The sequence below is a fragment of the Cyprinus carpio genome, chromosome B4 (assembly GCF_018340385.1).
Source record: "Cyprinus carpio isolate SPL01 chromosome B4, ASM1834038v1, whole genome shotgun sequence".
Lineage (NCBI taxonomy): Eukaryota > Metazoa > Chordata > Actinopteri > Cypriniformes > Cyprinidae > Cyprinus > Cyprinus carpio.
The window spans coordinates 14,184,834-14,202,661 of NC_056600.1; the positions used below are offsets into that span (position 1 = coordinate 14,184,834).

The following is a 17,828-nucleotide window of genomic DNA, read 5'->3' on the forward strand; positions in this document are numbered from 1 at the left end:
TCGAAAAACCTTACTCAGCCAGATAATGTTATTAAAGAAGAAAAGAAAATCAAGTAAAAGCTTTGATCACACCTTCATTTAGTTATTATCCTTTTTTTTTTTTTTTAAAGAAATGTGCAAAAATCGATAGGGCTGACATAACTAACATCAGTGCATCTTTTTAAGATTAAAGTAAAATATTAGTTCTGATACAGGATGGTGTTGACAAATAGGATGGCTAAAGATATATTTCAGAACTAATTACTTTGCATTTCCCCCCTCTGGGCTCGAAAATCAGATATAAATTCTGAAGTCATTGCTTCACTCTCTGCCTGTGGTTAAAGCAGAAGTAGAGGAACACACTCGATGAACCCAGGATCATCCATACACACACAGCTAATCAGATTAAAGGGCCAAATTGTGTCCTGTGTGTGAACGCGCGTGTGTTTATGTCCTACACAAAGCGACCTCATGGGAATTAACATGAGATGGTGGCAAGCAGATTATACTGAAAGGGTTGTTGAGTTCACATGGCATCACATGTTTGCATGAAACTTATTCTTGTCTCCAGCATTACATGCCTCTCATATTAAATGAATACCTATATACAAGGAAAAAAGGGTAGATATTAATGCCAGCAAGTGCTCCAAATCTGTAAACCAGAAAATCAAGGAGAGACTTGATTTTAGGACATTTAATACACACAATTTTTAGGGCTCTGTGCCGGTTAGAAATTGCTTCCTAAGGCAGCCGATTACCTTGAAAACAGTTGGCTGGAATGCTTTCAGGTCCAACAATTCAAAATGATTACACTTGCATTTATAAGATAAAGCTGGTGAAATCTCACACCAAATAGAGTCATCATATAACAAGCTACATGCGATCATCTGACGCATGTCAATCACAGTGAAGCGCAGCGAGAGGCCCACTCGATGTAAAGACGTCGCTCCTGCAGTGCACCGGCTGCACCTTTTGTCTTTCAGCTAATCACAAATTCAGACCCGGCATCACTTGCATACTAAACAACCCCAAATGCTTCAGTCATACACAAGTCAGCTCAAGAGAAGCCTGCTGCTAATTATTTTTTGTGCCCCTGACTGAAATGTGGCACTATTCAATAGAACTAAAGGGCGTAATGATCTTCAGCAGCGTTTAATGCAGAACTTTCTCCACGCCTCGCACCGCCAGTGCGTGAGTGTGTGTGAGTGTACGGAGCATTGAGCCCTGGGCTGTGCTAATTTGCAATCAGACACTCTCTTTGAGTTCTGTCTCTATGCCCCCAGACAGTGTAAATGGCAGCTGAGACAAAGCTCCCATTCTCTCCGTGCAGGCCCTCATAGTTTTATTTCAGGCCAGTGCTCTCAGACAGAGGGCATTCTGGGAAAGCCAAGAGATGGCAGTGGCAAAGGGGGCGGGACGCTCAGAGAGAGTGCGAGAGAGAAAGGCACGCTGCAAAGGCCCCCTGCCTCCCTCTACGACCGGCGTCCATGGGCACGCTGCAGTACCACACCCACAACACTTACGTTACGAGAACAAACATCAATTTCATTTTATACTTTCAGAATTATATCACGATTATTCAAATACTAAATAAAGAGAAAAATGATGTTATTGCCACTGAATTAAACATCTCTCTATCTATCTAGTACTGTCTTTTTATCATGATTAGTGCCATGTTGATGCCATTGCCTCGAATACAAACTCTTTCTTTGATTGTTGATAAACTGTTTCTTTTTTTGCTGTATCTATTTATCTTTTTAAATCACTTTTAAAAGGATTTTTGGATATATGTCTGTTTTGTAAGGATATATAGTTATTGTGCAATAATGATGTCATCACCTTGAATACAATATCTTATCTTTCTATGACTTAAAATTCCATTTTGTTATCTATTTATCTACTGTATTTATGAACTTCGACTTTTTTGTCCAAGTTTTTTTTAAAGAAATGATTTCTTTCACAAGGCTTCATTAAATTCATAAAAAGTGACAATGTTACAAAATATTTTTATTTCAAATAAATGTATATTTCATTAAATAATTCTGAAAAAAAGTATCTCAGTTTACAAAATATTAAGCAGCACAACTGTTTTCAACATTGACAATAATAAGAAATACACCAAATTAGCATATTAGATTGATTTCTGAAGGATCATGTGACACTAAAGACTGGAGTAATTATTTTAAAAATTCAGCTTTGCCATCACAGAAATAATCAACATTTTAATACTAATAAAGTAACAATAATTCATAATATTACAGTTTTATTGTATCTCTGATCAAATAATTGTGGCCTTGTGGAGCATGAGAGACAAAAACATTACAAAATCGTACCAACCCCAAACTTTTTAATACTAATGTTTATACTGAGTAAAAAGGGAGTACTAAATTGTTGCTGAGTCATGGATTTTGGAACAAAAACACATGCCTGGGGTTTCAGTAATGCAGGTCTATTATATGAGATATCTTCACTTTGTTTTCAAGAGCCAAGACAATGCCTATCACAGCCCCGCAACCCAAGGCTACAAGTGAATGATTACCAACAAGAAACCATCCTCCTCAGAAAGGGGTCACAGGCTCGAGGCAACGAGAGAACGATAAAACCCAGAGCACACCTATGACTTTATCACAAAACCAGATAACATCCATAACATATTCTCAATGCTAACACCTATTTCTTCACAGTAAATCAAGTGCCCAAAGGGAAAAATTTGACTATTGGCTCCACATGGCCTCTTTGTCTGAGGTGAAGTGAAAAACGGTGAGCCCAGTTAAAGCCGACAGCTGTGTGTATCACTTTACATTAAGAGTGATTTCTTCTGGTGTTGGCGCTTTGATATGCTGTCGGTTCAGCTCTTAAAACATATGGAATCCCTTTGGCTCGACAAGCGTTCAAAAGATGTTTCTTTTACAACTGCTTATTCTGAACATCAAGCAATATAATCACATGAAACAGTTAAGCATTAGTTCATATTTGCATCATCTTGGTCTGATTCCCAGAAACAGATTAACCTTAGTCCTACACTAAACTGCATTATCAACAGTGATTCTCTATAGAAAACCCCTTTTATACTGAGATTTGGCTTAATCTGTGCCCGAGTAATCACACATTTAAGACATATATCACTACACTGTGAGCTCTGAGAGCAAGGCATTTCTTCTTTTGAAGGATTTATTTACATGTGTTCAATTGCCCTAGAGGCCTTTATTTCAAACCCGAATGTGGATTTAAATTTGGTTAAAATATTACATTTTAAGGTGTTAACCTCAGCAGGCTCTCACAATCAGCCTGACAGCTGGTTTTGGCTCCGATATTAATACTTTTTGTGCCAACAAAATCACTTGTAATTACGAAATGGAAAAAACCGAATGGGTTAAAAAGGTCAGTGAGAAAAAGGTGATCTTACTGGTGTAACTGGCACACAACATGGTGTGATCGAGAGTACTCTGACCTTGGTGCGACTCTGCCTGGAAAGCCTAGTGCTGGCAGCGGTGTAGTGAAGTTACTGTGTGTGCTGCCCCGTCTCTCTCTGGCTCCACATGATGACAAACAGCTATTGTCACGGCATACCGCAAGAACAATTGTCTGCTTATGCCTCTCACAGAGAGTCAGAAGACAGTGGCAAAAGTTTAACAATGCTACAACTATTAAATCAGAAACCTTTCGCTCAGTGGCCTGTTATAGTGAGACAGGGTTTTGTGTAAGGTGGCTGGTTGTGGCGGCAGGGTACTGAAAGCTAAAAGGCCCTAGAGCTGACCTTTTTCAACAATAAGGGCCCTTTAGGGTTTAGTGTCAAGTGGAGACCTTGAACCCTTAAAACCATGGAGGTCAGCAATCAAAAAGGGGTTAAAATCCCACCTTGTTTTGGATGCTGGTGTCACTATCTAGATTTTTTTTTTGTCCACCAGCTCCAGATCTGCAAACCAACTTGAAAATCAATGTCCAATTTGGTCTTTTCTACAGGAACAACTGAAAATGTACACTACAGAGCAGAGAATTGAGTGCACTTTGCAATTTTACTCTCTCTCGCTCTCTCTCTCTTACACACACACACACACACACACTAAATGACATCACCACACATCTGTTGTCCCAACAGGCATTCATCACATGGGCACCAAAATTACTCTTTTTTTTTTTTTTTTTTTTTTTTTTTACCGATCTTACAGTCTTTCCATCCCTCTCTCTCATTCTCTGCACTGACCTGTGGCTTTTTTCTACCTCATTCTGCGTTCACAAGCACACACATTGTGGAACTGGGAAAGAATTTTCATTAGAAGTCAGTTAGCCATTTAGGTGACCCTTCAGTCCATCCGTGTGATTACACACACACCCCATCAACCAGGTCAGCACTAATACAGCGAGGCTGTTGTAAAATGTCTCTTTTTCTCTGGACCTCTTGTGCTTTCCAAAGTATTTTATTTATCTCACATATTTCACTTTTTCATGTGTGGTTGTGAATAACAATAACATCCAGTCTAGAAAAATCCCAAGGTCAAACCTCTATTGCCCTTTGACCCTCAAAGCAGAGGTCCCTGTAATATTTTAAACATTACATTTATATGCATCACTACCACAAAATGCCTTGATACAGTATGCACAACTAACATCTTTTTAAACAATACTATCCTACACCATCTTTTACAAAATTTAAGAATCTCAAGTGAGATCTAAAAATGTAACCACATCAAATGATCTTGTAGACAGTGAATGCTGTTTGAACGCCCCAGGCAATGTGATTTTTCTGACCTCGTTTTCTAAAAAATGGCGGGCTTTGGGTCCGAGCCAGGCAGTCTTGATTCAGCCTTAATCGACAGTGGATAAGTTTATACTTCTGAGGGTGGGATACAAGATGGCGGGAGCAGTGAGGTGCAGTTCTCATTTGGGGCGGCAGTACAGGTCTTCATCTTTTGTGATTAGGCAGTCAAGTAGAGCCCCCTTGTGGACATTCATCGAAACTGTTCTGACCAGAGGATAAGGGGACCTTAGGCCTATGCTAAACCCGAGGTGGGGACTTTACTTGGATGGAGGGACAGATAGAGTGGATGTCCTTACACAAGTGATTAGTGGAAGTCTGGTCTGAAAACTGGTAGAAGGGTATCATTCTGTGGAGCTCTGCTTCCCTCTACTGGTGTGTTTCAATATTGCGCTTTCACGTAATTCTCACTACAGTAAAAACTTTTTAAATTAAAGTTTTCCAAGCAAATAAAAAAATAATTAACTGTATGCTTGTAATATAACATAATATAATATAAGCAATTGGTACAATTTGGGGATTTTTATAAAATACATATTGTAAAAAAAGAAAGCAGTTTATTTTTGAATTATTAATGAAAGAAACTCAATATGCTGCCAGTTGGTAACTATCAAACCACACTGTCATTACTCCAGCTGTTTCTGCATCTGTTTGTGGGTGGAAGTACCAGCATCTGGTTTATGTTTTGAGTGAGAAAGAACAATAAAAAAAAGAATAAATTCTGGAATAACTTATAGGAAATTGTGTGATTTACACAGACATTTATAAGCAACACATTAATGAAAGTATGCCGTTTTTTTCTTCCTTTGCGTGCATCAATTTTTTTTTAATGAACTGTAATTGGGAAGACATGTCTCTAAAACATATTTCCATACATGTGTTTACAATTTTCTTTTGTCAGTTCTGAGGATTTAGCAGAGCATCATAATCATGTGATCAAATTCAACTGCGATAGAGCATCATGTGGTCAAAATCAACTGTGATTTACCAACTTGTTGATCGCACGCACTTGGACTGTGTCACAGGGTGCAACAGTGAAAAAAAATAAAAAAATCCAGAAAGTAATTGCAGATGAAGAACTGAAACCAACAGCCCCGAAGGGAGGTGGGGTGTATTGATGTCCACTTTCCATTCCTTGTACTACAGAACAAGAGTGCTAAACAAGTCTTTTCCGTCTCAGCTGGAATTTTTAAGGGGCTCTCGAGCAAACGGGTCACTGACAAAATGCAATGAGACAATGATATTCCCCCAAGATGAGGAAAATTGTCCTCTTTTCCTCTACAATCTTGATTAAGTAAATGAAAAGAAACAGATTCCATTGTGTAACCTTCCAAACTATGAAAGCACAGCTAAAGTGCAGTTTTGGCTAGAAAGCTCTGTGGTCAAAAACACTAACAAAAGCATCTGATGGGGTGTTTTTTTCTCTCTCTCTCTCTTCCCTTTGGGTTCCTCCCTTCCATTCTCTTTGAATATCATCCATAATTTTCTCTTGGCTGCAAATTTTTATAGGAACATGGTCTTTATCTACAAGTGGCCTGGAACATGGGTTCGAATAGAAGATTTCAATTATACCTGCCATTCTTCTGGCTTGTGCATGTATACAAAGAAAAAAAAATACAATAAAAACTCAATACATCATCGAGAAAGGATTAACATTTCCTTTAAGATGAGAAGAAAGATGATGTTTCAAGTGCAAATTGTGCTACTCATAAGTCACAATTAACCAAAGAGAGCTATATTCTCATAATGCATACTCTCCAACATCCATTTTCACAAATACAGCTGGATTTGCTTCATGGAACAACATCATGTCAAGCGCAATGTTTGGATAAGCCGGAGGACATACCTAAAGAAACACACGTAACAAGGTCTTGCAAATCATCAAAAAGGTCAACCATCATGCTCCCCAGCAGCACTGTTCATTTCAGCACTGAAATGCATAGTGACATTCAAAATGGTAATGGATGCCAGATTAATAACATGAATCCAAAACCAAACTATATAACATTCTGGTTTGAGTTTCCATCCCATTAGCAAAACCTGAGATCCGCTGCAACCATCAAATACAAACAGAAGCAGAAACTCTGAATAGGCTGTGCACTTTGATCTCCGCACTAGCCAAAGACAGAGGCTCATAACCATGTCCACCCTTTGAAGCTTATGATATTGCACAGCTAATTCCCCACCTTCTGTCCTGTCCAACGGTCTCTGCCTTAGAGCAAACAAGCTCTTGTTTGCAGAGAGCATCTTTACAAGAGACAGTAAATCTGTTTGTTTCCTTCACCAATCAGCCCCTATCACCCAACAGCAACTGACTTGTTTGTACATGCCTTCTTCTATGAATTTGTTTTATTTTTATTTTTGGCACATGACTGATTATATGTGCATCGACTTAGTGGGCTGTCTGTGACACGATGAGAGCAGAACGCACCGTTAACAATCGCCACTAGAGGGGGCAGGTTTTCATTCAGAATGGTTTTTGAAAGGGAATCTAATGGCACATTGTACAGTGCATATAATAATAAAAAAAAAAACAATGGCACTAAGTTAAAGTAGTGATTGTCATGAAGCAGTTATTTACTAAGTAGTTCACCCTAAAATTTAATTTTATAATTCACTTACCTTTATATAGTTCCATACCGGTATGACGTCCTTAAAACTTTAAAGTTGCTTGAACTTAACGTCTTATTTTGCTGGTAAACAATCTTGGACCAACAACAGCTAAACTACCAGCTAATAAGCATCTAAAACCAGCTAGAAACCACATTACCATATTAAAAAGGATTTTCCAGCACGGTCTGTAATTTTCCCGATTATTGCTTAATTGTATACAGCCTACATATATTCGATTTCTTTTAGGACGGTCGAGGTTTAGAAGATATCTAAAAGTTGTTGAATTCAATTGAGGAGGTTCAAACCTTAATTAGGGGGCTCAGACCTCCCCAAACTCCCTCATAATTCGCACCCTCGTTACAAAGCTCCGACTGGTGACCCATGCCTGCCATCATCAGCGATGAGAGAAGCTGCACGCATCATTTACTGAAAGGAATTGTAGTCTGCCAAAGCAGAACACTTTATAAACCCTTGGGCTTTCACTTTTTTTGTGTCTTACAAAAAGTAAACAAGGTCTCCCCAACAGACCGTGCCACTGTTATTATTATTAAAAGAAGCGGTTTCGAATCCGATTTCTGTCCGAGTCTCATCAATCTTTCTGACATTGAGCGCAATACATCACAAAAAGGCGGAGATGTCACTCAACCGTGCCCGTAAAGGTGGGCGGACTGGAGTGTCCCCCCCTCTGCCAATGGCAAAGCACCGACACAAGACCCAAAATCCCTAAAATCAGCAGTCAGCCCGCAGCGGGGAGCGCAGTCTGAATTAGCCTGTATCGCGCAGGAGATGACGGATAGTGTCTCCGCGCCCGCAGCGTAAAGTCACGACAAACCCTCAGAAGTTCGCTTTCTCCGCGCGCTCTCTTCAATGTCACCATGCGCAGCATCTCCTCCTGCGGTGCACTGCTGTCAGTCTACTACCCCCAGATCTTCCTCATCCTCACCAGCGGCAGCTACCTGTAGGTTTGAACCAACGTTACTGCTTTCGTTTTTATTCGGACCTTTAATAGGCTACCCTGTCGGCGTTTTGGGCACAACAGTCAAGCGCAATTAACGTTAAATTAAAGGGATTATCGCTATTGCATTGCAAGATATGAATGGTTTTTGAGAGTGCGTACAAATCATTATTTCTACGCATGTTGCAAATGGCATTATTTAGTGCACCTGCTGTGTTACACGATGAGACTGAGCATGTGCATGTACTTTAATTATGTTTTAAGCCATTTTGTTCTTGAGAAAGAAGCAAATGTTGAATTGTGCGTAATAATAAAACGAGCCATTCAGCATTATACTACTATATATATTTTATATAAAAAAGAAAATAATTTATCAAAATCCATTCATTGTAAAATTTGTCCTAATTAAAAAAAAAAATTAATGGTGCAGTAAAACATGTTAATTAACTGTAAGTCTAATTAACACACTAAATGTAATGTACTGTAAAATTGTGGTTTGCAGAAGTAAAATGTATTAATTATCATACATATCTTACATTCAACACAACATTCCTATTCTTTTACTTTAAAACGTTGACGTTAACTAAAAAGGTACGCCCAAGTGTATGGAGTAAATTCTCTCTAATGTTATTATCTCAAATAGTTATGTTTATTGGTTTTGGTAACAGTTGTGCACAGTATGGTTGATTAGTTCATGTTTATTGCATTTTAAGTGTCCTGTGTTGCACTGGTGTTTGTTTTTGTGTGGGTAACACTGCATGTGCACAGCATGCTTATTAGCCATTGCTGGTGAAAATGCAAGTTTTTGATGAATTTTTAGTCATTATCTGCTTTTACCACCTGCATTATTATGGCGTTTTATAGTATATTCTGAGATACAAAACAGATTTTAGTAGTTCAAGAAGGTTATATCAGTTAATTACACAATAGTTATAAACTTTACATTAAACTATACACGCAGCTTTTTTTAACAGTATAGTTCTTACTGCAATTAATTATTCAAATGAGCAGATTTGCATTTATATACTATTCATACCACCCAGTTATAGGCTACACTTGTCATGCCAGTACAAACCAGTTCATTCAGTCCAAATTGATTAGATTACCTTTCATTCATTTGCTGTGAGAGTGTGAGGATAAAGTTTTACTCGATGCAACATCATGTTCTGATCTCAAAAGCTTGTAATTGGAAAACCGCATTTGAAAAAAAAAAAAAACAGGGTGAGATGTGCGAGATGTGGCTGGAAAAGAGTGAACCTTTTATTTGCACTAAAGTTCAGACTGTGGAGAAATTACTGAGCCACACATTTCAAACATATGTGTAGACCATAAATGTACTTTAAATAGATTCTGGTCAAAAGTGGTCATCATTACTTAAAGCTTTGACTTAGAGATTGTCAAATTTACATTTTGTTCTCCGGTTCTTAGTTCATTTGGTAGCCAGTAGACTATTTAAACCCCAAAATGTTCTTCATGGATTTTCCTCAGACCAGACCTATGAAGACCAAAGAAATCTGCCAGATTCCATTAAAAAAGCCTTTTAAAATTGCTATTAAATAACATTCGTGTTACAAGAACAAGAATGCTAAACTGTTATTATGACTGATGTATGGACACTCTTTCTTGGCTCAAATGTGTTTATTCCAAATTCGTATCAGGACATTAGTTGTATTGCTCTAAAATGGGACTTCATCTTGCAATCGTTAGTACTAACATCTCCCACTGTGTCAGGAATAGTTTAATCCATTAAAATAGCTTAATATATTTCTGGACCGTGTTCTCTAAATTGTTAGTCAATAGACTAACACTGGGGTTCACTTTGTTTAAGAACAGACGGCTTGATTTACAAGAGTAATCCACATTTGTGTGTGGTTTCGCTTTAATTGGGCTATATATTCTGTGATCGCATTGTTCTACAGTATGTGGTTTTTGTCTGTAGAATGGTCTACGGTTGGCCTGCAGATCTGTTTAGAGATTATTTGGGACCCCCTTTGCATTTTAAATCAAGTTCAGTTCCACGCTTGCCTGTAAAAGCCTTGATTTATGAATTTTGTGTTGTTTGTTGTTCTGTTTTAAATGAGTCATGAGATGCTCTTAAATTCTTTCATTATAGTAAAGGCAATCCTTTAAATGTTTCCTGTGGTGCATTGAAAAAGATGGAAATGTCTGTGAGGAAACTGTCTGGCAGAGTGCAGTTAAATCATCAGGGTTTTTTGAAGGGTTTATACAAACCTTTAAGAAGCACTATAAATATATCTTCTAAAACACTGAGCATCTTAAATAGTTGCAGTAAACTAACCAAGAAAATGAAATGCTGAAGAGATTTCAGATTTCATTTACTCACTCTCATGTTGTACTTTCTTCTGCAAAACACAAAAGATGATATTTTAAAGAATGTTCTAACTGCTTTTGTTCATGCAGTGGAAGTCAATGGGGTCCAAAACAGCGTAGGACCCCATTGATTTTTTTAGTTATACAGGTTTGAAACGACATGAGGTGAGTAAATGATGATAGAATTTCAATTTTTGCGTGAACTGTGCCCATTTCTTGAATACCTGGTCTACATCAGCTGCTGACATCAGTGTATCTGGTCTCCTCCAAAGGGCTTTGTCTTCAGTCGTGGCTTTGGGCGCGAACATCATCTGCAACAAGATCCCCGGCCTGGCCCCCCGACAGCGCGCCATCTGCCAGAGCCGCCCAGATGCCATCATCGTCATCGGGGAGGGCGCTCAGCTGGGCATCAACGAGTGCCAGTATCAGTTTCGCTACGGACGGTGGAACTGCTCTGCCCTTGGCGAGAGGACCGTCTTTGGGCAAGAGCTGAGAGTAGGTCAGTAGGTGCAGCTCCGTGAGCTGTGCTTGTGTGCGTGCGTGTGTATGCGTGTGTTACTTTGGCTGCGATTTGTTTCCGTGAGAGTGTGGCCCTGTGAAACAAGTGAGACAACAAGAGGTTAAAGTGGACGCAATCTGTCCACAATTACTTTAAAAAAATCTTTCGACAAAACATTTGCACAGTTACAAGCACACACAAATGGCACCAGAGACTTTGTGAGAACCCCAACCAGTAACAGTAATAGGGTTTTTTAATATAGCACTCCCATATAAATTGCCTTTCAGTCAGAAATGTTTTGTTACGGTCAGGGTGCGGTGCGAGGCTGTGTTTAATCCAATGGTCCTGGTAACAATCACTCTTTTAGGGGTTGGTTGGCTCTACACAACATAATCTTATTTCTTTTGTTCAAGGAAATGTATGTTTCTCGGCTGTGGCGAGCTCTATATGTGGGTCCTGATGTGTATCAAGCTTTTTATGTTCTGTTGTGCAAATTGCTTGTATGAGAGACAGAAAGTCATTGTATTGTATAACTGTAGCAGAAAAGTTGAGTTTTAAATGCAATATCTAGGAATGGATGGAATCTACAGACTATTTACTCAATTTCTTCACCAATTGACAATGACTCTAAAATTGCTTTAAACACTGAGTGTGCTATACTTGCATTGGTAGCTAAAAGTGTAATCAAATTAACTAAAATATTTAATTAACAAACAAACATAAGAAACATGACGCACTAAACCTACAGTAGAGAAAATCTTCTAAAATGCTTTGCTTTTTATCTAATTTCATAATTCTCAAACCTGAATTTTCGAATGGGCATTTTAGGATTAACTGTAAGTTATTTAATAGCCATTGTGAACTTTACTGAAAGGCCAATGGGTTTTCCCACAAAATCCATTAGAATAACAGTAGTTAAAATTCACCAGTAGATCCAGGCACGCATTACTTGTCAAATTATACAAAGACGTTGTAGCATTCAGATCTCTTGGCTGAAAGGAAATATCCTGTGCTCAGTCAAACCTGATGATCGGTTATATAGGACCACAACGCTAATGGTCTTTTCCATTTTGCAGGATGGAGAGGGTAATCACTGTTGCCTTTACAAGATTCACTGCCAGCATATCTTGATGAGGGATATTATCCTTAAAAAAAAGAAAACAACAGCAATTTCATATTTATTTCCTGCTTATACTGTAAACGCAAAACAGTGTATACTAAAATACTGCGGTATTATTGGCAGACCTTGATGATTATTCTTCATCTAAAGTCTGGGAACAAGACCTGACTATAATTGCGAAGAGATGACCAGAGTTCCAGCTCTTCACAACAATAAAAAATAAATAAAGAGAGAGCAAGTAGAAAAATGGAAAAGTAATGAAAATAACTGAAAAAATTTACATTTTAAAAAAATTGAAAGGTTTTACACAAAAAGATCAACATGAAGCCATCAGCTCCAAATCCATTCACCATAGAACATCTGCAACAAACCAATGCAACAGTTTGTTCTTAATTAAAAATTAACTCTTACATTGGGTTGTTAATTAATGCATTAGTATAGAGATAACAGTTTAGACATCTTTGTAGCGGTCAGTCCATTCTTACTAACTTCTTTTCATAAAGGCTGACCAGCAGGGGTCAGTTTAGTCTCCTTACATCAATCTTGAGATCAAGAGTGCTCAGTCCTGCAGAGTTTAGTTCCATCACTAATCAAGTTGATCATTTCTTAGGGCTAAAAATTACAGTCAGGTGTGTTTTTGCTGCTTCGCATTAGAAGTAAGACCCTGCTAGTAAATGGCATTGCTACACTGTTGAGTGGGAAATCTAACAAAGATGGCATGAAATTTGGGATGTGAATGATGTCAAATCACCTCAGAGGTTCTACTCTCTTCTTCCTAGGTAGCAAGGAGGCTGCATTTACCTACGCCGTCACGGCAGCCGGTGTTGCCCACGCTGTGACAGCAGCCTGCAGTCAGGGCAACCTGAGCCACTGTGGCTGTGACAGAGAAAAACAGGGCTATCACGACCAGGAGGAGGGCTGGAAATGGGGCGGCTGCTCGGCAGACGTCAAATACGGAGTGGAGTTCTCCAGGCGCTTTGTGGACGCCCGAGAGATTAAAAAAAACGCAAGGAGACTAATGAACCTGCACAATAACGAAGCAGGAAGAAAGGTACTGAAGCAAAGTTGTATAGTGTAATATACATATACGCATATATATACAAAATTTAAATTACCATGTTTTCATGTGATTTAGTTCATAGAAACCATGAATTGTGATACACTGCTTTTAAACAGAGGGATTAAAGACTTAGGAACATTAATACTGAATCTCAAATCCTTCTTATTGAAGGGGAATATTAACATTTAACTAAACGGGTAAATGTCAACCATCACGTACCGCTGTCTGTTGAACATATCAGTAACACATCAAACAGCCAAATAGTTCTGCTTTTAACTCTAATGTAACCAAATACAGAAATGGGGACTTGAGAATTATGGACATTTCTCTCGTTCTTTGATGTGGCCCTTAGGAAGGTAGAGAAAATTACAGGGTATGATTTGGCTAAAACATGTTTTTTCCTCTCAGTTTTGACAGATATCTGGCATCGCACATTGAAACATTGCTCAGGACGTATTGAATAATGGGGTTTGGTTCAAATTGCTGAAAACAGTCGAAATAAAATGTCAAGAATTTCCCTTACCCGTCAGCTGCATGAATTCACTCGCACCACAGCTTCGGAGGCCTCTGATGAAGTCATGCCCATTGTAAAATACTCTGCGAGTCTTACTAGGAAATAAAAACCAGATGAATCACATTTTTTAAAAATGTGAAATATAAAATTCAGGATTGTTACTATATATATGTGTGTGTGTGTGTGTGTGTGTGTATATATATATATATATATATATATACACATATACACACATATATATACACACATACACACATATATATATACACACATATATATACATATACACACATATATATATACACACATACACACATATATATACACACATACACACATATATATATATATATACACACATATATATATACACACATATATATATATATATATATATATATATATATATATATATATATATATATATATATGCATAGCATGATGTTTTAGTAAAGGTCTAAGCATTGCAAATAAATATAAAAATGTAGTATAAAAATGTTGGCAATATAATACATTTTTAATTGATGTCTGAATATTGTAAACAAAGCAATATAAATTGCTTACAATTTATCTTTATTTTTCAAGTAAAAAAAAATTACATTATATTTATAATTATAATTACATTTTATAATTCTATTTTACATTACACACATTACTGCACAAAATTACAAATAAAAGTAATAAAAACATTTTTATATTTAGTGCTGGGCAACGATTAATCGTATCTAAAATACAAGTTTTTGTTTATGTGATATATGTGTGCACACTGTGCATATTTATTATGTATATATGAAGATACTCACATATAGTATATATTTTGAAAATATTTACATGTATTCACATGTATATATTTATATAATATATGAATGATTTTAATACATAAACATAACATTTTTCTCAAATATATACATGCATGTGTGTATTTATATATCATAATAAATATACACAGTTCACAGACACATATTATATACACAAAATATTTTATTTTGTATGCGATTAATCATGCTTAATCATTGCCCAGCACTACAATATATACAGTACATTATCTTTCATTTCCAAAACAAAGCACAATCATTTGGTAACACTGGGTTTTTCTCTACTGTTGCAGGTCCTAGAGGAACGGATGAAGCTGGAATGTAAATGTCATGGTGTCTCCGGCTCATGTACCACAAAAACCTGTTGGACGACTCTGCCGAAATTCCGAGAGATCGGCTACGTCCTTAAGGAGCGTTATGCCACTGCAGTCGAGGTGGAGGCCGTGAGAGCCACGCGTTTTCGCCAACCGTCTTTCCTGCGTCTTAAGCAGTCCCGTGGGTACATAAAGCCCACGGACACAGACTTGGTTTACTTGGAGCGCTCGCCCAACTATTGTGAAGAGGACGCTGCGACGGGGAGCGCAGGAACGAGAGGGCGGCTGTGTAACCACACGTCTCCTCACGCAGACGGCTGCAACCTGATGTGCTGCGGCCGAGGCCACAACACCCATCAGTACACACGCGTGTGGCAGTGCAACTGCAAGTTCCAGTGGTGCTGCTTCGTTAAGTGTAACACCTGCAGTGAAAAGACGGAGGTGTTTACCTGTAAATGAGCGAGTGGTAGAGTTAAAAAGACAAGAAAGAAAGGCGAGAAGCCAATAGAAAGAAAGAGGAAGTGTTTGAAACAGAAATGGAAGTGGCTTCGTTTTGCACATCAGGCAGTCTTTATGCAAGAAAGCCCCGCTGAAGAAGACTGGGATGAATAATGAAGATGCCGGAACTTCAGAGGAAAATGCACTGACCTCAGACAGACTTTTTGTGAATTCATGCAAACATATGGACGCTACATATGCAGTGCAAGGCTTTTGTAGATCTCAGATTCTCACAGACTTGAGAAAGTTAGCTGGGGCCTGTCCCGAGGACCACATATTGACTCAATACTCCTATTGGACGGTCTAAACTGCCCACAAAAGAAGGCAAGAAGAACTGGTAAAATGTCCCACCAGCTGAGCCCTTATGAGGGTTCAAGAGGAGAAACGTGCTGCAACTTTGCAACTCTGGAAACGCTGGAAAGCTTCAGCCACACTGTATCTGTTTGAACACTGAAAAACATGACCTTTTTCCTTCTCTTTGGAGAAAAAGTCTAAATATGTTCATACTGTAGATGTCTCATAATGGTACACAGAAGTTTGAACTTCTAATATATTTGCTACTGATCTGTTGCTTCCAAAACTCAACCCAAAACAGTATAGGACATTGCGTATGTAAAAAGAGCTTCTTTTGCAGTTTACAGATTAAGAAAAAGGGTCAACTCGTTTCTACACTTAAGAAACCATCATTTTGGTGGGCTTTAAGTAAACAAAAACCGTTTGTGTTTTTTATGAGAAGAGAAGCTTCCTTAGTCATCTATAAAGACTTGGCCATGTATGCTGCAATGCTCTAAATGCGAGTGTGTAAACGTGTGGGAACGAAAGAGAGAGAGAGAGCTTTTACATACTTAATAGAAATGTGACCCACCACCGTTTGAGAGACCAAACCATTCCCACGAATGCCAGAGACATAGGATTCCACATCACTGCTCCGCCGTGCACAAGGTCTAGTTATATTCCGCCTGAGCCAATGGACCATACAGCTATGGGTCTAAAAACGGTTGAAAGGTCACTGGAAATATTTTGAGTAGCAGTTTTTCAAATCTAAATTGTTTATACGAGTTATATGGCTGATAAATGTGTTAAAATATATTTTTTTATGTAGAGAATATGGCACTTTATGTCAGGTATATTGAGAGTAATTATTGATATGGTTTTTTGTCATGTTTTTATTGTTAAATTGCAGGTCTATAATTTTTGTCCCGGTCTAATTATGTAAGTTTATTATTTCTTTAATGACTTTTCCTGAATTCAAGTTTGATATGAAACCATCTCATCTTTTTGTTGCCTGGATGTATTTATACTTTTTTGGCAAAGATTTACACAAAAATTGCTAGATAAATAATGAATCAAACATTTGGATCAAATACATTAAACTGTGGTCATTTGAATTCATCTTATTACTAAGCAAAATGATGCCATATTGTTAAACGCACATCAACATCTCGGAAAGTTCCCAGAAGCACCGAGCGGCTCATAGTTGTGGGTGTAGATACTGTGAAACGCTGATCTCGGAGTGACACAGAGCTGTTCCCGCCTGGGTTTGAATAGGGATCCGACCTGGCTCATTCATTCACCCGCCGTATGCTCTCTGCCCCTCTGCTCTTTTTCCTGTGGGTGAAAAGCATTGCAAGCAGCCACCGAAGCAGAAGTAAACTGGACCTGTTTTGTTAGCCGTCTGAACTGCTGGGTACCGGAACCATGTAAGCTCCCAACACTATACCCCCGGATTGAGAGAAAAGTCAACCCTGATTGTTTCGCACAAACATTTTGTCATTAAAAAAAAAAAAGAGGCAGAAAAAACAGAGCAGAGGCCTCCACAGAGGGGTATTAATGCTATGGGTGGGGGGGGGGGGGGAGGTGTATGCGTGGACCACTCAGCTCATTCCAGAATGGGACGGGGTGAGATGTGATTCTGCAAGCTAATACTTCTGGTCTGATTTACGTAGGACAAACTAAGGGCAGAACTATATGGCCACGAGAGCAAAAAAGTGGTGTGGGATAGACAGAGGGAGAGAAAGACCTGATGACAGTTTTCTGGTCTTTATGAGAGAGGTTGCATTTCTAATGTCCTATGTACTGTATATTAGGCTGGGCAGTATACAATCACAATCAACAAGAATCTAGTTATATGTGTAAAGACCAATTCATACTGTTTTTTGAAAGTATGCAGAGTATACATTCTATTGTAAAGAAAACATGTTGTTAACAAAATTAAATTATTTGATTTATCATCATAAATATACTTACTTTTCATCAAGTTAATGGTGTAGGTTTTCTACTAGATATTCAATTATAAGAGAATTTTGTATATATGACAGTAAAGACTTTTACATTGATACAAAAAAATATATTGATGGAACAAAATCTGTTATTT

The 17,828-nt window shown here is 38.1% G+C and overlaps 1 protein-coding gene across 1 annotated transcript; it reads left to right on the forward strand.

Moving 5' to 3' along the window:
• Window positions 1-8,094: 8,094 nt before the first annotated feature.
• On the forward strand, window positions 8,095-16,818 carry wnt7ba (wingless-type MMTV integration site family, member 7Ba). Its single transcript, XM_042722107.1, has 4 exons — window positions 8,095-8,306; window positions 10,907-11,133; window positions 13,033-13,304; window positions 14,936-16,818. Exons 1-4 carry the CDS (start codon window positions 8,224-8,226, stop codon window positions 15,413-15,415), a joined length of 1,062 nt encoding a protein of 353 aa, XP_042578041.1. The 5' UTR covers window positions 8,095-8,223; the 3' UTR covers window positions 15,416-16,818.
• The last annotated feature ends 1,010 nt before the right edge of the window (window positions 16,819-17,828 follow it).